The sequence below is a fragment of the Strongylocentrotus purpuratus genome, unplaced genomic scaffold (assembly GCF_000002235.5).
Source record: "Strongylocentrotus purpuratus isolate Spur 01 unplaced genomic scaffold, Spur_5.0 spur5_scaffold_2, whole genome shotgun sequence".
Taxonomy (NCBI): Eukaryota; Metazoa; Echinodermata; class Echinoidea; order Camarodonta; family Strongylocentrotidae; genus Strongylocentrotus; species Strongylocentrotus purpuratus.
In genome coordinates, this window is record NW_022145605.1 from 9,519,388 (window position 1) to 9,540,675 (window position 21,288).

General features: G+C 38.4%; 1 protein-coding gene across 1 annotated transcript in view; it reads right to left on the reverse strand.

Annotated features, from left to right (window-relative positions):
• Positions 1 to 20,118, reverse strand: part of LOC373525 (MAP kinase) — a gene marked incomplete at its 5' end in the record, with an annotated part of 39,178 nt that extends 19,060 nt beyond the window's left edge. The window contains 2 exon segments of the mRNA NM_214648.1: positions 11,366 to 11,778; positions 19,996 to 20,118. Of these exon segments, the coding sequence (NP_999813.1) occupies positions 11,366 to 11,502 (137 nt within the window).
• Positions 20,119 to 21,288: the final 1,170 nt, after the last annotated feature.

Here is a 21,288-nt window from a genome sequence, read left to right on the forward strand (position 1 = left end):
AGGGTGAGGCTGCGACGGGTAGTCGAATGCTCGTGTACCCGCACGGTTGACAACTACTCGGGTACGATTAGGACTTGGAGGAAAATGGATTATTCTGCCATCTTTGGTTTTTAAAACAGCATTGTTTACTGTTATTATTCTTATTAAATCGGCGCCTTCAACTGCAACTCAAAGTAAAATTGCATGCGTTTTCGGCGAGGGATCTGGGAAACTGCCGAGTGGTATGGTAGTGGCAAAAAAATCAAAAAATCAAAAAATCAAAAAAAAAATTAAAAATTTAAAAAATTCAAAAAAATTCAAAAAAATTCAAAAAAATTCAAAAAAATTATAAAAAAACATGGCGTCTGAATATTCAAGTATTCAATTGTGAGCCTGGGAGTGTACTCGGGTACCTCATTACACTGTTGAGCACAGCCTTAGTAAAGGGGACAGGTAAAAAATACTAATAGAGATCTTGAGCATATTACTTTATAGGACTACTCGACTACCTGTAATGTAGACTTCACTTTTTACAGAATTCAGTACTGACTTCTGGCAAAGCAGTTGGATCAAAGGGTGCGTTTAAGCTTAAATTTTGAAGGCAGAATGAGCGATTTGTAACACTCATCGTAAACGCTCATCGTAATCGCAGTTCCACGGTGTACTGTTTATGCTCACTTCTCTGGCTCCTCCAGGCAATTCTCCCTGGGTGGCCTTAATTGGCCTTGCAGCTGGATTCACAAACTTGCACTGTGCATGCTACGTAGACCATGGTCCATGCGTAGACCCACTAGAGGTCAGTGCGTTGACCCCTTTTAAACACGTTTACAAATTGTAAACGCATCTTTTTGTGAGTTTACGATCAGCGATCGTGATCGCCGTTTTTCGGTGATTCTACAAAAGTGAGAAAGGACGCAACCGTGCTTTAAACTAAACGCGTAACAGATGCCTGATTCTGGCCAGAAAAAGTTAAGCATAAACATGCCCAAAGACAGTTGTGTTACTTCTTTAGGTACATGAAACTTACTGTTTATAATATACTATGTACATATAGGCCTAGCCAATGGTAAAACACTTAGATTTGTTGGAATCTGTTGTTAGGAATGTAATCTTTCAAAGGACTTTTCTTCTTCAACTTGGCAACACTGGTACTTTGCTTTTATTGCTATTGAACATTAAACAAAATAAAAAGTCATGTCTCTGAAAACAATGATCATACTGGTCACAAACTTCACTGTACATGTCAACAATCTTAAAAACTGATGATTTTCTTATAAAAAAAACAGTGATTTAAACCTCTCATAATGTTGTCATTGTAAGGATTTTAAACCTTTTTTTATTCCTTTAAAAACCTGTCATCAAACACAATATGGTAATACTTGTGAGTAACATGACAAAAATGGACAGTGTGTGCAAATACTTTCGCTCTTTCTTTTCATGCATCTAGTAGTATAATTTTTAGGGCTCTAATAAAAATGTATTGAGCTATTAAAACCATGAAACATGGGCAATAGTTGTGAAAGTGTTTGGCTTACTGCACAGTAGCCTCCATGTATCTATGTACATGCATCCAATTTATATACATACACACTGCTCATGAATATGGTTTGTGTGTTCTTATAAAGACTGTGGAGCTGCGCGGCCTGAAGCATGAAGCCATACATGTAGATCTACGTGTGTACTCTCATCTTTCAAGGGTGTTATTGACAATGCTGGAAGTCGAGGATCAAAGACAGATTATTTCAGATTCGTCCCTTGGCAAGACATTAATCTACATTCACTACTCTCAACCAAGGTGGAGTAAATTGGTATATACCTGGCAGAGAAGTTATTTCTTGAATGCTTTCAGCATCTAAGGCCGTACTTTGTACACGCTTTTTTAGCTTTCCCTCAGATACTTATTTGCACAAAATATGTGGGCAAATTATTATAATTGGGGATATGATACTAGACTACAGGATACCTGAGTAAGTTACATTGTACATGTAGGTGTACATAAACAGAATAAAAAAGGAAAGATGAGTACGGGCTTCCTCTCCTCCCATATGGTCTCACTTGTTATCACCTGATCCTGAATCCAACCCCTACCCCTCCCCCACCCCCCCCCCCCTTTACCCCCTTCACCACTCCTTCTTCCCTTTGCCCCCCCCCCCCTCACCTATTATTCTGCAGGCACAAACTCTACAAACTCTAATTTGAAAACTGCAAATAAAACTTTGATAAAGCCTTGAAACTTGCCGCAAGTCCCTAGGCTCTGGTTAAAGGAATCGTTTAACAATGTTAAATCTGAGATACACGGCCCTACGTGTTATCAGTGTCTGTGATATGGTGTAAAATTGAAGCCCTAAAAAAATTGCGCTTCAAAATGATCAAGAAGTGCCTCAAAAAAGGGAAATCTTTGAGTGACCGGTTTTACCATACTCGTTTTTCCCCAGTAGACTGTAGTGTTATGAAAACTGTCAGGCGAACGGTTTTCAAAATTTGTAATTCCAATCATAAATATCTTGATAATCAGACGGGCGATCGGCTTGTAAAAGCCATGGGGTTCCTGACTGACCTAAAGGTTTATAATTATCATTGCATCATGAGCTAAATCCAGAATTTTGTTTCAGAATCTGAGACAAAGTTACCGGATCCCTTGAAAGCCTGCTACATACAGGGACTTAGGGCAGCAAGACCTGTAGTCTCATGGTTCATACCCTCTGTAAGATATTACGATTGACAATGATTTGTGCCTCCGAACTAATCACACACCTTGCGACTGACTTGCGCATAGCATTAGAAGACAAGGAACAGAGGACATCTAGAACCACCATTGGACTTTAGTCTGAAAGCACAGACCCTATCTGACATTGGATTAGAATCAATTGTGTTTTGAGTGAAGCCTAACCGGTTAGCAAGTGCTATTGTGTCAATTTAGGATTATCAAGAGCGGCTACAGTACAGGTCCTATGGACTGCAGTCTCCATAGTCTCCAAGCTCAGACCCTTTGTTACCTAGTACGATTGACACGGGTTTGTGCCTGCAAACTAGCGGGACTCCAGTCCTGAGCAAAGTGGATTAGTCAACACTTGATGAAAGAAGCCATTCCGTAGGGAAAGTCCTCTGACATTTTAACATGATTATGACCTACCCTCTTCATTTCTTCTGCAGTACTATTTGGACACTGAAGAATCCCTCCGACTACAAAACGTCAAGAATCAAAAGTATATAGATATAGACCCACATATGTACTTGTACATCTCATTCTGTAGCAGGTAATGATTTGGGAGTTCTCCAAAAATGAATAATATGCCTACAACTTTTTGTTTAACTACGTCGCAATATCAGAAGTTCAGTACAAACATAATTCTCATCCAGATAATTTTACATTTACAGCTCTTTCTCTTTCCATGAGACATTTATGCAGACCTACATGTACATGTATAGCATGTAGAAGTACTATTCTAAAGGCCTAGTAATTTATTGGTGATAAATGATTCGGGGGGGGGGGGTGTGCTAATTACAAGTACTAGTATCTGACAATAACTTATATTTTAAAAACTACAGGTATTTTCAAATCAGAATAGTCATCATACATTTGGACCAAAATGCAGTGAAAATAGCTCATCACATTAAACCACAAAATTAAGAAAGAAACGATTAACAAGAACATATTACACTGACCATGCACTGTACATTATGGGGTGGTATAGAAAATTGATGGGTAGATTATGATTCAAGGCTAATACTAAGAGAAAAATATCTTCCTAAAATTCCTATGGGAAAAGCCTTGCAGTTTGGTTTGCTTAAATGGTATTCAATGCTGATTAGTCATGTAAAGGACTTTCTTTCCTCATCTGTTTTTCAAAGTTGCTCCAGAAATTTTCAAGGAGGGTACATGTAATCTACAATCATTTACATAATGAATATTGCCATGGGGGAATGCTAGCAATACAGAGTTTAATTAAAATCTAATTGAGGATTGAGGCTTGGCTAGCATTACAAATAGAAATCTCTCTACGTTAACGGTAATCAGCTTTGGCATCTTCTGCCAAGGCTTGTAAATATCATCAACCAACCATCCTGTCTTATTTTGGATTGTACAGAAGGAAACAATTCCAATAAACATCTCGGCTCGATGTTAACATTGCTTTTTCACTCTATGCTCTGTCTGAGCTTGATTTTGTAAAATAGCATTGCTTTTGTTTTGTTTCATTTTGTTGTTTGTTTTTCAGAACAACAAAAATACACACAGTAAGGTCACAACAATTTGTTCCGTTTGTCAGATATTTATCTGTAGTGTGATACCCTTCACCCTCCCCCTTTTTATCCAGAGGTATTGTCTCTTTTTGGAACATACTACAGAAAAATAATAATTATCCCTTTTATTTAAATAAATAAATAATCATTTCCAGGTATTTTAATGTATTGGTAAAAGGAGACAGAGAAAAGAGGGAGGAGAAGGACAAGGAGGAGAAAAGGAAGAAGAACAAGAGCAAGAAGGAAAAAGGGGAGAAGGAAAAAGGGGAGAAGGAAGAGGAGGAAGAGGAGGAGGAAGAAGAGAAGAGAAGGAGAAGGAGGAGGAGGAGGAGGAGGAGGAGGAGAAGGAGGAGGAAGAAGAGGAGAAGGAGAAGGATGAGGAAGAAGAAAAGAAGGAGGAAGAAGAAAAGAAGGAGGAAGAAGAAGAGGAGTAGAAGAAGGAGAAGAAGAAGGAGAAGAAGAAAGAAAAAACAGATGATGAGGAAGAAGAAGAAAATGGAGGAGGAGAAGGAGAAGGAGGAGAAGGAAAAACAGGAAGAAGACGACAAACAAGAAGAAGAGGAGGAAGAAGAAGCAGCAGCCAAGTTAAATATAAAATGGTTTAATAAAAGGCCTACATTTCTATGTAAGAAAAATAAATATAGGTGTTTTAACAAAACATATTTCACTAATGGCAGTTCATATTACAAGCCTACATGAATGCATGTCTTCCTCAACTTTATGTTATTTCTCCAGGTACTTATAAATCTGCAGGAAGACTGCAGATTAACAAGGAACATATGAAATTCCATGAATGGTGAACACAACGGAATAGCATGCAGTAATCACACTGATTAGATTCACATACATTTTGTTGGCTTTGTCTTAAAAGTCAATTAAAAAATACAGTGAAGTTCATTTCTGCTATTTCTTATAGCATACAGATGATTTGATTTCCTTCATACAATTTTGTAGAGAAGAAGCTATTCAATAACAGAGTAAGTAAAAAGAAATATAATGATAATATCTGCAACAGAGGGAAATCTGTACACACATGTACAAATGTACATCACTGTATCACACTAAATGGCTCAAAATAAATTATAAATTACTTTATTGTTCAGAAGAGCTTCTTGGCTTCTTGGATTTACTCCCATAGAATATGGCATTTCTGCTTGGGCATTTTCTCTATGGAATTTTATTTCCTAGATTATCATAATACAAAAATATCAAACTTTTTTTACAGCTAGCCGGAGCCTTCCCCCCCCCCCCCCTTTTCTTATATTAATCGCTTGTATTACGTGCAATACGGTACCAATCACACCCCCCCCCCCTCCCCCGCAATAGATAGATGTTATGCCTTTTTGAGAACATGTGCCATTAAAGGTACTATGTCCCATTTGCAGGCCAAAAAAATGAAAAAGTTAAATTCCAACTGCATTTGAAAGATGATACTAATTTAGAACTTCCCTAAAAAAGGTGGGGCTTGAAAATGTCTCGAGGGAAAATAACGACTATTACTTGTCAAATCGACTTTAGAACTATAGAGCCCAAAAGTAATAGTCTTGATTTTCAGACAATTGTACCGAATGGTCATACGTTTTATGCTGCGCAAAGATTCAATCAGTTTAATCTTGGCCATCACAAGAAGTGGGTTATTGATGTAGACAAATGCCCATGTACCCTTTACAACTCTTTTCATGTACATTGTATGTAATTATTACCAAAGAAGAAAAAAGCCAGTCAGTCACTCAATAGTGTCTGACAGTGAAGTCTAGCAAGTAAACGGGTTTCCTTGCATAATTTGAATATGAGGACACTGCTAACGTTTAAATTTCACAGATAGGACATACATGACATATTCATAATCCCTGCAAAGTTCTACAGCATTTGAGGTTGGCTGCAAAAGGGACATAGTACCTTTAAGGCCATTACAAAAAAATATACAAGTTTAGTGTCCCCGTCCGCTTCCTTTTGGGGGGGGGGGGGGCCTCCTTTTTTTTATACATTTTTTTTAAAGAAAAAAAACATTAAAAACACTGCTAAAATGGATCTATTTCTGACTGTCAGGGAAAATCTACCAAGCAGCCATTTTGAAAGAAAGAAAAAAGGGCCTCCTCCTTCCTACTTTTCAAAAAGGCAGGATGCTAAACATTTTTATTTTTTTTATTTGGCCTTATATTGGGCAAGTACTGGTATTTGTTTATCAAATTTCGACAAAATACCTCTGTCTCCACAAATTTTCTAAAGTATATCCACTATAATGTAAAACACAAGAGTGAATGCTTGCACTGAATTACCCACCAGCCCATCAGCCGATATTTATTCAAGGTATGTACATATACATGTAGAAGTAATTGTTTTTTTAAACTACACGTACTGTAGGTGTCAAATTTTTTCTGCGGTTATTTAATAGAGTATTGTGTGATTAACTACATGAACATGGATACATTCATGTTGGGCTAGAGCACATGTTGCAAACGTACAATACTTGCCCATTGCATGTACATCTTCCGTTCATTGCAGAGCGACAATCTCATTCTATCACCATTTGGCTATGACCTCTTCTCTCTCTCTCTCTCTCTGTCTCTCTGTTTTTCTCTCTCTTGCTCTCTCTTGCTCCCTAACTTTAGACCTACTGTACATTGACATACCCTTCTGTTTCTCAACCTAAAAAATGTACCTTCCCTTTCTATCACTCCATGACATCATTTGAAGAATCTCCACGTCCTCCTCCTGAACCTACAGCTAGCTTTCATGCTTTCTCCTGCCTTTCCTTTCCTTTCCCCTCTCTCTGCCTTTATCTTCCAACCCCCTTCACCAAAATATTTATGCAAGAGCTCTATAAATCTTGGCAATCAAAAACATTTGTCAAACACTTGTCAAACATTTGAGTTCCCAGCTGTCATTTAGGGTTATGTGCTACTGCATGCATGTTCATGAGCAATGTACATGTACCTACATGTAGATGCTACCTGGACATGGAAGTGTGATACATCTTACTTCAATAGAATGCATAGCAATTTGTATCAATTCATGTAAATTCAGCCGGACAACAAATTCACATGCTTTGTCACATACGTGTAAGACATTAATAAACATAATACATGTATTATATATTTAAATGTGTCTGTTTAATTACCCTGCTAGTCTCAAGATTACAATTTAATCAACTGAGGTTTGCTCAAGACATGTTTTACCACTTCTAGTTTCTTCATCACCAGACTCTAATTACCTAAAAACAATCTGTAACTTGAGTTCTGGACATATTAACAAATTCATGTTTTTTTACAGCAAAAATAAAAACAGGCTAAAAAATGTTCACCTGCACTGCCAGCTAATTTTCATTTTTGAATTCCCAACCTTACAACGATTCATAACATTCAAGACCAAATACAGTATGCACTGTCTATATGCAAATCAGGGAAACTAATAGTGAAATAGTACAAAGTAGCCCTACAATACATGTACAGATTGGAATCAGTTTCACATAAACATTCGACGTGGGCCTACTGTACACAGCATGAGTACATTGAACATGTACACTGTATATGTACATGTACTGACCACAATACAAACCAATGCTTAGCTACCCAATCTGACCTGGCTGCAGAGATTTTGTTACTGGAAAATAAATCATGTTCGCCAGGCACAGTGACAGGAAGGAAAGAGGAAGCCTGTAGCTTCTCTAATCTTGACAACTTAGAAAGTTCTCAATGATGGCCTGGCTATACTTCTCACGCCCATAGTATCACAGTGGCACAATGAGTTAAAGGTCCCAATCACCGACAAATATGTTTGCTTATTCATACATGTGTGTATACCGGTATTCAATGTACATGTATATGCTACCTCTGTTATGCCTCAGTCACACCTTTGCGTATTTGGCTTGCTTGCCGTGTATTTTTGGCAAGCCATTTTAACATTTATTCCTATTTCTTGATATCAAGAATTATCATTGCTTTGTTCAACAGAAAATGATTTCTTGATATCAAGAATTACCATTGCTTTGTTCAACAGAAAATGATATCTTGATATCAAGAAATAGGAATAAATGTTTAATCGGCTTGCCATAAATACGCAAGCCAAACTCCCATAGGTGTGACTGAGGCAATAGGGTTAGTTTCACATTAGATAAATCGTATTGTGCGGAGAAGCAATGTATGGGCGTGGCAGAGATATCCTTCTAGCCTTGTCAACCAAGCACAGCACAGATAAATTTTACGTATCTTCTTAAAATTTAATAATTTTATTGCAGAGTGACCGCAATTTTGAATATTTCAAAATTGGCGAAGTCAAATACGTTCAACTCTCAGAATAATGTGACAAATTAACAAATTAAATGTCGCCAAAAACGATATTTAAAACTTAAAAGTTGCACTTACAGTGTACATCTACATGTAATCATGCAACAAAATTGTGAAGTTAAAACAAGTGCATTTCTCTCTTTACTTTTTCCAGAGCTCTTTTTAAAAACAGTTTATATCTCTGTTTGTTTCAGCCTAGATGTAATGTCTTCCTTTGTAGGTCATCATGGCTCAAAAAACACACGAGGGCGACAGGTGATTCGCCCACGTGAGCTACATAATGGCCTCCGTCTCATTGCTCAGGGGGCGATTTCAAAATTAAAAATCGCCCCCGTGGAATTCTAAAATAAAGATTATCTTTTCTGTAATAACTTTCACACAATATTGAGTTTCAACTTTCAAACCTTATATAGAACTAATAGTTAGATTTTGTGCATGATATCTCGGTCATAATTTTTGATGTCTAGAGGCTGCCATATTGTAAACAAATGTACGCTTATTTGCCGGAAGATGGCGCTATATCTCTCATCTCCACAACTCCAAGAGTATTACCGATACAAACAACGGAAGCTCGCAGTGCAGTGCAGCCGTCAGCAATGGCTATACTGCGCTGTTAGTACCAGTGTGCACGCTGCCGCCTCATATCTGCTGAAGCTATAGGGGATCCACAAGGACCACAACATGGAGAAGTTTTTCGTTGTGAAAAATGGGAATCCTCTGAAATCTGGTGATTCCAAAAGACCAGCAAATAATTAACATCGACAAGTAAATCGACCGCAAGCTAAAATAGTAGGAAACCTGTTGGAGTCCTGATTGGACCACACATCTCGTACAGAGGGAGGAGATCTGACCATTAGCTGCATGTAACTTGTAAAGTTGTTAGAGCAAAAATGCTGACTTAAATAAATAATAATGATGAAATAGCAAAGAATTTAGCATTCATGGGGACCACTTCAATGGAAATTTGTATTTAAAAAAAAGAGCCCCCGTCAGTACTAAAAGAGCCCCCGTCAGTACTAAAAGAGCCCTGAGAAGGTTTACGGGGGCTTTTTTTTATGGAAGAGCCCTGTGGACAAAAAAAAATAATTTGAGCCCAGTACACTATATATCTGTCAAGCACTTAAAAACGTTTGAGATGTATTAAGCGCTATATAAAAACTGAATATTATACTATTATTAAATTACCCTCAAGATGGCAAAAAACACCTTACAACCTACCATGATACAATGTCAGTTAAAGTGACACCTTGCTCGAGAAAAAGAAAAAAAAACATAAATCACAGAACCGGCACAGAAGTTACAATATTTGAAGGGGTTATGGCACTAGTTTTACAACTAAACAATCAACCCAAACATCCATGCTTGGATGAAATTGCTCAAACCTGCATTATCGGCCTATAGGCCCCACAGGGGCTTCTTAATTTGCTAGAATATGAAGATATTTTCTATATTCATGTGCATTTAATAAATGCAAATGAGAAAAATGGAAATTGCTAGAATGCATGCCGATAATTTTTCCATATTTGAGCAGATTCTGCAGGCCATCTGGGATGGTGGAGCTGGAGCAATTGTGCAAACTTACCCAAGCAGAAGATGGGGGATGGGGGATGGGGGATGCCAAGGGGAGGGGAGATACAAAAGAGTATTGGACAATTGGTCAACTGTTTTGTTGTAAAAACAAATTGCTGAAACTCTTCAAACATCACGATTTCTGTGGGCTTTCTTTGATTTATGTAGGGACATTTTCTCAAGCAAGGTATCATTTTCCCCTGAACTTCTATGTTTTTTGTCTGAGCTGTGATCTATTGAATTTTGTGTGTGATATATGCTTTGCATTTTACAGTGATTTTGCAATGCATTCAAATAACCGGACTTACAACTGTAACTCTATTTTGCATAAAGATTTGCAGACAGTCATATTACAGTAACATCACCATCATTTTCATCATTTATTGATCATTCCATCATGGAAAGTGTCTGCATATTTTCATGACCCACAATGATGTCCGATTACAATCCATGACGATGTGCATTCTCTCTGTCTCACTTAATCTCACCGACTCAATGAGTTCATGAATTTATAATACTCATAAATATCGAGGGGCGCTGGTCCGAGAATGAGGATTGTCCGCAGAAACAAGGACATGTAAACGCGAACAAATCACGTCCTAAAAAAAAAAGGATCGTCCACATTTCGCGGACATAATTTTTTGTTCGGCGCTCTGTGGGTGTGGGGTTCCTGATCTCCACACTGGCAATGCGAAAAAACAGATTCCGCATAATAAATACCCCCAGTTCACTGTCTTCTTTAATGGGATGTCCGTCTTCCCGAGGATTTATCATTCAAAATGTGAAAGTCTCTGTAGATCTACAAAGTATCGTGCAATGCATCATGGAGCATCACCGCAAAATCTGTTTTTCGCATCACCAACGTGCAGATCGGAAATAAGAATGATCCGCAAAATGAGGACGATCCTTATTTTTTGGGATACGTCTGTCTGCGTTTACGAAGACGAGCCCCTACTGTAGACGTATTATTGGAAGGAAAAAAAGGGAAGCAGCATCAAACTGATATTGATAAGTGATAGTGAACAACAGAACAAGTTAAGACTTCAACTTAGTCTCAGTTACTACATGTACATGTAAGTCTTAGGTAAGTCAGATCTGGCCTAGCAATACCTGTTGTCAATTTGCCTTAGCCTTAGCCTAACCCTAGCAGTAGCATGGCTGCACATCACACTGACAGTCAACTCACAGACACAAAATATGCACCCTGCAGTGACCAACATTGCTAAGCTGTGCTGAGTGCACAGCCCCTGCCCTGGGTCATATTCGTAAAACAAGCGTGAAATACGTACCAAACCATTCCATAAGCCCCTTCCCCGATGTAGTTCAGGGTAACATAGCGTGGACCGACATCGAAGACTTGTCCTCTCACAGTTTCAGGTTTCTCTTCGTTGGTCCGCTTAGTTTTTGCACCTCCTTGGTCGGCCATTTTCAAGCTTCCTTTCCGCCGTACATGTATCGGAGATTCACCGCTGAGCGCCAGCTAGCTATGGATAAGATAAGCCGTACATGTACCGTACCCACTAGTACTGTTGTATAGCGATCGTGTACATTGGCCAAAAGTTCAATCATGACGTCAATGGGTTTCGTGAAGAGAGGTCACGGAGCCTTTACAAAACCATGCACAGTTCGTGGGATTGTAGAATGGTGTTCAACTCATCTTTGTTCCATAATGTTGGTCAAGCATTTCCACAGCAAAGTCAATCTGATATCGGAATAATCAATTTTTAAAATTAATACAATTTGGTTCCCTGATTTTGCCTTCGAAATCAATTTAAGACTTTAAAAAATGCACTTGAGAAATATGATGACCACCGATGTTTTGTTTTTTACCTAAAATAATGCGATACGTAAGTACCGTACATCAGAAATGAATATCTGAAGGTTGTTGTTATTCATATAACTCCACTTTTTGGAAATTTTTGGCTAACATCCCATTTTATGTCAAAATTGTCCAAAGACGTTTTTTGGATATCCTTCACTTATGCAAATTCAGATTAACTTCAAATCTAAGGTAATGGGTTGGCATTCTATCCTGAAATAAAAGCATTACCATCAACACAAACGAGAAAACCAAACAAACACGGCAAAACGCACTAAAGATACTTAATAAGGACACAAACCTCCACAGAATGTAAGGCAAATTGTTTGAATATAATACTGTAGGCCTACGCAATTATGACCAAATTACACTCGACATAAATTATTATTAACATCTTTATTTATCATAAATAAAACAAATATACGATAAATAAACGAAACCTCGACAAAACAAAAAGTAAATCGTATCTTAAGATCGAGTAACATTGCTATAACTAAATCAGATAAGATTCTGCACCATGATTATCTTGAGTTGCTTTTTTTTTGGGGGGGGGGGGGTGTTATTATACTAGGCCTATATATAGGTATATAGGCGGCTAATTGCTTGCTGTGGTATACTGTATGTATAAAATCATACGGATCAATAATAACCGACGGTTGAAACAAATCAGGCAATAAACATAACTTGCCCGTTTGAATAATACACATTTTTTATCGTTGCCTTCCCCCGTGAATGGGAGACCCCGCCCCCCCCCCTCCTTTGAAAAATATATATTATTACGTTTTTTGTCCTTAACGTGCATGCCCTATACAAACTATATTTCTTCATAGTAGCATTTTGTAATTTGACAGGATGAAGAAAGATGTCAATAAGATTGACATGGTCCTAAACTGCAATGGGGTCCCTAATGATACTTTCTTGCACCTAAAATTCTACCCAGAATTCTCCCCGCCCTAACAGTTCTTGAAACTAGTCTTGAGAGGTCTAAACATGCTTATAGATGGTGGAGTGAATTCACTAATATAAGGCAACCATTAAACATCGTCTAGAAAAACCAATTTTGGCTTGATTTGTTCGGAATCTATAATCCAACTACACTGAATAACCGGCAGTACACGACCGGGGATTGTAAGTTCAAGCTCGATATAGAACAATTAATGTTGAAATATAATTGATTGATGTTATAGGAGCAGCAAAGTAACCACAATAACCAGTTCGTTCTGTTTAACCAGAAATTAAATTAAATTGTACCGAGAAGGGATCGGCGAATAGGAAAGGTGCTGGGTTAAAAAATAATAATTCTGGCACAGAAGATCACTATTACATAGAGTATAATGTAACAATAAAGTAATTCCATCATGAGACCTTGTTTTATCACGTATGTTCCAGCTGTCCAGTAAAAGTCAATATCAATACTTCTCTATAAAAGAAACCTTCATTCCTCGTCACTCAAACTCATTTCAACGGCAACAGAGCCTTTGAAGTGGCTGTTCTCTGGAGTTCGCTCCCTCTGCATATCCGTCAGGCTCCCACACGACAGACTTAATTTCAAAACCCTTCTCAAAACTTACCTGTTCCGTTTGTAATTGTTGACATTACAATTAATGTATGTATTATAATTACAAATGTTACTCTAATTGATTTTTCTGATATACCGTATTTGCTTTTTGTATTTACTTTGCTCTTAATGATTTAATAAATTTAGCTATACATGTCTTATTGTCTTTAGTTTAAGTTTTTTGTATTTCGTTCTTGTAATTAGTTAAATATATTGCTTATTTGTTACTATGTGAAGCGCAAATAAATCAATCCTTATTATCATTATCATTTTCAAATCAATGGTGATGATGATGAAAATGATGATAATAATTATAAAAAACGTAAATATGAAAATTGTTGTATCTAGGTGGCAGGGTGTCGTGAACCGGGCGGCCAAAAAATGTAAAGGAGAGAAAAAGATAATGGGGAGAAAAAGAAGAAAAGACACGAGAATAAATTAATTGTAATAGAAAAAGATTTTTCAGGGTTAAGAATATGAGAACAAATTGGAAAGCTCGGTCGCTTTGCCAACTCGCATGTGTTGCTTCAGCTGGATCTCGTGATCATAATGAATAGCGTTTATGAGTAAGATAACCATGAATTCTCGTTGGTTGGCTCCTTATAAATTGCGCCTCAATAAACCGCAGTGGGCAAATAAATGACATTTGGGAAAGTTCAGTATCTAAAATAAATCTTAAATCTATAGCTTGCTATGTTCTTTGACTATATTCCTCCACAGAGTTCGTTAATGTGCACCGCAGTTGAAGTGAATAGAAAGCCGCTTATCATTATGTCAAAAATATTCTACTCCACTATTCTGTTGCAGGTGGGGGGGGGGGGGGGGGGGGGCTTCCCCGAGGATTTTAAGAGTTCCAATTTTCGAGCAACCATCTGATCTGCCTCATATTTAGGGGAAATGTGCTGGAATATACTATATTTTGATGATACCTTCGCTAGTGAATTTTGATGATTGAAATAACATTTTAAAGAGAACAAAGTATTTAAATTCGAATCTTCGTAATCGGGCAGCGTGTATTTTCCTTACATAGCAATATATCTATTCCAATGAAAATACCTTTTTTTTCTCGCTCGCTTTGCTTTGCTCGCTTGTAAGAATGGACAGGGGGCGTAATTTCTTAATGTTTGCCCTCGGCGCCGAAAAACCGCCACTGTACAATCTCATCATAGGCCAATGGATAACCCACAAAACTTGATGACACACACGACAGACTTAATTTCAAAACCCTTCTCAAAACTTACCTGTTTCGTTTGTAATTTTTGACATTGCAATTAATGTATGTATTATATTACAAATGTTACTCTAATTGATTTTTCTGATATATTTGCTATTTGTATTTACTCTGCTCTTAATGATTAATACATTTATTTTACATGTCTTTAGTTTAAGGTTTTTGTATTTCGTTCTTGTAACTAGTTAAATATACTTGTACATGCTTATTTTTTACTATGTGAAGCGCAAATAGAAAATTTCGTTTATTATGCGCTTAATCCTTATTATATCATTATCATTTTTCAAATCAATGGTGATGATGATGATAATGATGATAATGAAAAAACGTAAATATGAAAAGTGTTGTATCTGGGTGGCAGGGTGTCGTGAACGGGGCGGCCAAAAATGCAAAGGAGAGAAAAAGAGAATGGGGAAAAAAAGATGAAAAGACACGAGAATAAATTAATTGTAATAGAAAGAGATTTTTCAGGGTTAAGAACAGCATGCGAACAAATTGGAAAGCTCGGTCGCTTTGTCAACTCGCATGTGTTGCTTCAGCTGGATCTCGTGATCATAGCTTTATGAATAGCATTTTTGAGTAAGATAACCATGAATTCTCGTTGGTTGGCTCCTTATAAATTGCGCCTCAATAAACCGCAGTGGGCAAAAAAAAATGACATTTGGGAAAGTTCAGTATCTAAAATAAATCTTAAATCTATAACTTGCTATGTTCTTTGACTATATTCCTCCACAGAGTTCGTTAATATGCGCCGCAGTTGAAGTGAATAGAAAGCCGCTTATCATTATGTCAAAAATGTTCTACTCCACTATTCTGTTGCAGGTGGGGGGGGGGGGGGGGAGCTTCCCCGAGGATTTTAAGAGTTCCAATTTCCGAGCAACCATCTGACAGTGCCTCATAATTTAGGGGAAAATGTGCTGGAATATACTATATTTTGATGATACCTTCGCTAGTGAATTTTGATGATGGAAATAACATTTTAAAGAGAACAAAGTATTTAAATTCGAATCTCGTAATCGGGCAGCGTGTATTTTCCTTACATAGTAATATATCTATTCCAACGAAAATACCTTTTTTCTCGCTCGCTTTGCTTTGCTCGCTTGTAAGAATGGTCAGGGGCGTAATTTTTCAATACTTGCCCTCGGCGCCGAAAAACCTAGAAACGCCACTGTACAATCTCATCATAGGCCAATGGATAACCCACAAAACTTTTTTTTATTTATTTTTTATTTTTTACATACAATACCCAACTCTCCACGCTACGCAACGACTACTTTATAGCACGAATACTGTTTATTTGGAAAGAAAAATATCGAAAACGTTAAAAACTCTTTTGCGGATGGACCTTGCAGATTGTCAAAAATTTCACGACGCCGTATTCTAAAGGTAAGCAGATACAAAAGATATATTTATTATAAACGCATATGTTTACGATAAATGAAAAAATGTCTGTATAGTGTTTGGTTCATTTGTTTGATTGTTAATCGTAGGTTTTTGTTTGTTTGTTGATAGCATTGTGTGCTTGTTTTTTCAATACGACTCGATCAGCTCCTCCGAGGGTATTACCCTCGCTATCGTACGAATGCAATTTCATTAGCTACCTTAATTCCAGATGAGGAGACTGGTACGTATCACAATCTCAGGACATGATTACAGTAAGCTTATTCTTCTTCTTTCGTTACAAATATTTTGATGGCAATCGGTCACGACTATTGTTGACAGTGACTATATTTTGTATCTTTCTCTCTCTCTCTCTCTCTCTCTCTCTCTCTCTCTCTCTCTCTCTCTCTCTCTCTCTCTCTCTCTCTCTCTCTCTCTCTCTCTCTATCTTAATTGATAATTATGCATAAACTTTCTGGCCCGAATTCACAAAGGAGGTTTGTCGACAAACTTTGGTTTTCGTGCGTCATAATGACGCGTTTCGACGTGTTTTTACAAACCAGGTTTGTAAAAAACGCGTAAAAAGGCGTCATATGACGTGCGAAAACCAAGGTTTGTCGACAAACCTCCTTTGTGAATTCGGGCCTCTTTGTGACTGTGTTTGTCTTCCTTTTTTTTTTTTTTTCTAACAAAATCTTATACAAAATTATAGGCTACCTATATAGGCTATAGCTAAATAGACAAAAACAAAATCCGAAGACAGCCACTATCCCCACCACTATCCACCGCGCAGTTCCAACTGCGCTTGCCCTGTCCGTTCTCAGATGCAATCTTACCTGTCAGGGCGGTACGTTGCGCCCCCCCCCCCCCCGCCCGCCCCCAAATTACAGTGGCGTTAAAAGCACAAACATTTTTTTTTTTTGGGGGGGGGGGGGCAGAACAAATATTCGCATCACCACCCGACTCTTACATGGTACATGCAAGCCCTGTGGAACGTTTTTCAAAGTGTGTGTATAAACCATCAGGTAGAGAGGAGCGGACATTGGCGTGGGATGGAGGGGCATCTACGGTCAGATGAACATTCAGGGGCCCGCCTTAGAGCCCCTAAACGGGTCCATGGGGGCAGAGCCCCAGAAGCTAGGGGATTTAGGCATTTAATAACGGTCAGTTGAGGATCCATGGGCCTGCTTAGGGCACTTGGTGGGGTTCAGGGGGTTATGCATTTAATTACGGTCAGATGAGCATAAATTATTTTGATACCTTTTTGTGATACTGGCAGGTCATTGATTGGAGTGGGGTCCAGTGGGCGGAGCCCCCAGAAGCTCAGGGTGTTAGGAAGTAATTCCCTTTCAGATGAGCATCCAGGGGCCTGCCTTAGGGTCTTTGATGGGGTCCAGGGTGCAGAGCCCCCGCAAGCTCAGGAGTTTTAGACATTTAATTACGGTCAGATGGGCACAAATTATTTGTATACCTCATATTTATGTGACACTTGCAGGTCACTATTCTATCTCTCTATCTTTTTATTTCTCTTTAACATACTTTTTGAGGAAAAAAAAGTGTGGGGGGGGGGGTGCTCGAGCCCCCCGGAGCCCCGCTGTTTCGCGTTCTTTGACACTTGGGCTTCTAAATAACTCTAGTTTTGCCTGACTGTAAATTTGGGACTTTGTTATTTTCCAACAAACGCATAAAAAAGTATAATTTACAAAAAAGTGAGAAAAAATCCCGGAAAATCATGTCATTTTAGCAATATTTGTTAATCGCTGGTATGGAATTAGAAATAAACCGCGTTTGAATTTTAGAGGGGGGGGGGGAATCTGTTGTTTCTGTTGTTCCTGTTGTAATTTGTTTGAACACAGTCTTTCATGTTTCTTTGTCTGCTCCTTTTTCTTCCTCCGTCCTTTTACTTTTTTCTCTCTCTTCTCTCTATCTCTTTTTGGCCGGCGTTCTTTTTATTGGAGGGGGAGGGGCGACCGCCCCCACCGCCCCACCCACCCCCCCCCCCCCCCCTCTGGCTACGCGCCTGCCAATTTACCACACGTTACTTTGTTTTAACCCAATTCAACTTATCAGAAAGGTTAAATTACTTCATTTTGAACTACAATTATAAGATTTAGGCATTGTTTTCGGATTTAAAGTCACCATCACCCGTACTGATCCCCTAATATTCAAGACAGGCTGTGATCGCTCAAACATAATACGGGGCTAAATTCCAATTGACTGCTAATAAACATCACAATAACCAGAGAAGGACAAAATATTTGACTGCCAATTATTCGAAACTATCGGCTTACATTATGCTTTCCAACCAATGCGTTGTCACCTTTAGTAATGAATTCTCTTGAAAAAGACATCAATATATAATTCATTTATACTGTATATCACAAATGTTTACACTTTTATCAACAGCTAGGTTCGTTGTTTATTTAAACAAATTCGTTGGGTGGGGCATAGAGTAATTCTATGGCATGGCCTTAAAGGAAAAAGCATCACGGGAACATACACAACAGTGAAATAATTGAAGACTTTATCTGGGAAACATCAGTATTAAGCGCCTAATAAATGTTATGTATTATTATTATTATTATATGGAAACATAGTTATACAAGCAAATTCAAAGAATGGTGACACACAGAAACATCTATGTTGCATTATTATCCACACAAAAATTAATCACTCTATGATGATAATCATGTACCAGAGATGATCAAATTAACTTTGCACGTGCATGGTTCTCTTTTATAGGAAAGCTAGATTTGTTTATTAGATAACAATCCTCCTCCTCCTCCTCCTCCTCCTCCTCCTCCTCCTCCTTGTATTATGCAAGTCAATATTTTTTAAATATTTAATAAGTGTTGTCTATGTTCTACAACTGTTTTAGCTTTTCAAAAAATTATTGTTGAGTTGTAAACAAAATTTCCCTACTGTGGCAAGGTGTTTTTAAAATATATATTTTGTACCACTGTTGATCAAATCATATCTTGCATACTCCAATGGACATACAAGCTATTCTAAGAATCTTGAGAATCATCTGTAGATGGGGTTCATTTACCTTCGACACCTTTACCTATACAAAAAGAAAAACATAACATATCATGTGTCTCAGGCGCGTACACAGGGGGACTTTGGACTTCTTTTTTTTTTGTTATAAAAAAATTAAAAAAAAAAAAATATTCCCATGGCTGAACTAAAAAAGCGCTGACCTTACCCGCCCCCCCCCCCCCCCCAACGGAGCAAAATGTCAAATTTTCAAATTTCGAGACCAAAAAAGTGTCCTCTTCCCCCCCCCCCCCCCCCCGCTTATTCAGCGGCTGGCTGAGTCGTTGCGAAATTTTCGGCCCGATTTATAAATGTTAAACCCCCCCCCCCCCCCCTTGAAAAAATCCTGCGTACACGCCTGATGTGTCTTGAAACCTATGTCAAAAGTCTTAAAACAAAAACAAAAAACACCGTTCACCTATACGGTTTGAGGGACAGGGCCCGGTAGGCACATCATTCACAGCTCACAATCTCCCAGCCAGGAGTTACCTACGAGAAACGGGAAAAAACATGTTTTTACATACACTAAATGCTATGAAAGCATTACATACCAATAATAATCACCTCATTGAACATAAGCTTAGAGCTAGAATTCAAACAAAATACTAACAAAAGGACAAAAACGGATGAAAAAAAGTTGGTTCTAAATTTTACAAACCTGACTGAACAAACACTTACAAATAAGTGTTAAGAACCCAGGTTGGGCGTGCCGTTTACCTAAAGTTTAAGGGCATGGCCTGTTAAGCTCATCATTCATATGTCACCATCTCCAAGCCAGAGGTTACCCACACTAAATTATACTAAGCCTCAAGTCCTACAAAAGAAAGAAAGAAAGAAAAAAAAATCAGTAACTGACCGAACAAAGCCTTGCAACTAATTGATAAATATATAATACCTGACTGGGCGTGCCGTTCTCCTACAATTTAAGGGGGAAGGCCCGGAAGGCACATCATTCACAGGTCACCATCTCCCAGCCAGGAATTACCTACACTAAATTCTACTGAGCCACGAGGGCCTACACAAAACAAAAGAAACAAGTCCAAACAGGGTCTTTAAATATATTAAGAAAAATATATAATACCTGGCTGGGCGTGCCGTTCTCCTACAATTTAAGGGGCAAGCCCTGGTAGGCACATCATTCACAGGTCACCATCTCCCAGCCAGGAATTACCTACACTAAATTCGACTAACCCTCAAGGGACTACAGAAAAAGACAAAACAGCATTAGTACCTGACCGACCAAGGCCTTGCATATAATTGATAAATATATAATACCTGACTGGGCGTGCCGTTCACCTATACAGTTTAAGGGGCACCACATGTCACCATCTCCCAGCCAGGAATTACCTACAATTACATCTACTATCACTCAAGGGCCTACAGAAGAAAGTTTTTTTTTTTAACAGTTCCTGTCCAAACAGGATCTTTCCATTAATTAAGAAATATATATAATACCTGACTGGGCGTGCCGTTCGCCTACAATTTAAGGGACAAGCCCCGGTAGGCACATCATTCACAGGTCACCATCTCCCAGCCAGGAATTACCTACACTAAATTCTACTAAGCAACGAGGGCCTACAGAAGAAAAAAAATCAGTACCTGTCCAAACAGGGTCTTTAAATATATTAAGAAAAATATATAATACCCGGCTGGGCGTGCCGTTCTCCTACAATTTAAGGGGCGAGGCCCGGTAGGCACATCATTCACAGGTCACCATCTCCCAGCCAGGAATTACCTACACTAAATTCTACTGAGCCACGAGGGCCTACGGAAAAAAAAAAATCAGTACCTGTCCAAAAAGGGTCTTTAAATATATTAAGAAAAATATATAATACCTGACTGGGCGTGCCGTTCTCCTACAATTTAAGGGGCGAGGCCCGGTAGGCACATCATTCACAGGTCACCATCTCCCAGCCAGGAATTACCTACACTAAATTCGATTAACCCTCAAGGGACTACAGAAAAAGACAAAACAACATTACTACCTGACCGACCAAGGCCTTGCATAATAATTGATAAAACTGACTGGGCGTGCCGTTCACCTACAGTTTAAGGGGCAAGCCCCGGTAGGCACATCATTCACAGGTCACCATCTCCCAGCCAGGAATTACATATACTACATTCTACTAAGGCTCAAGGGCCTACAGAAGGAAGATTTTTAAAAACAATCAGTTCCTGTCCGAACAGG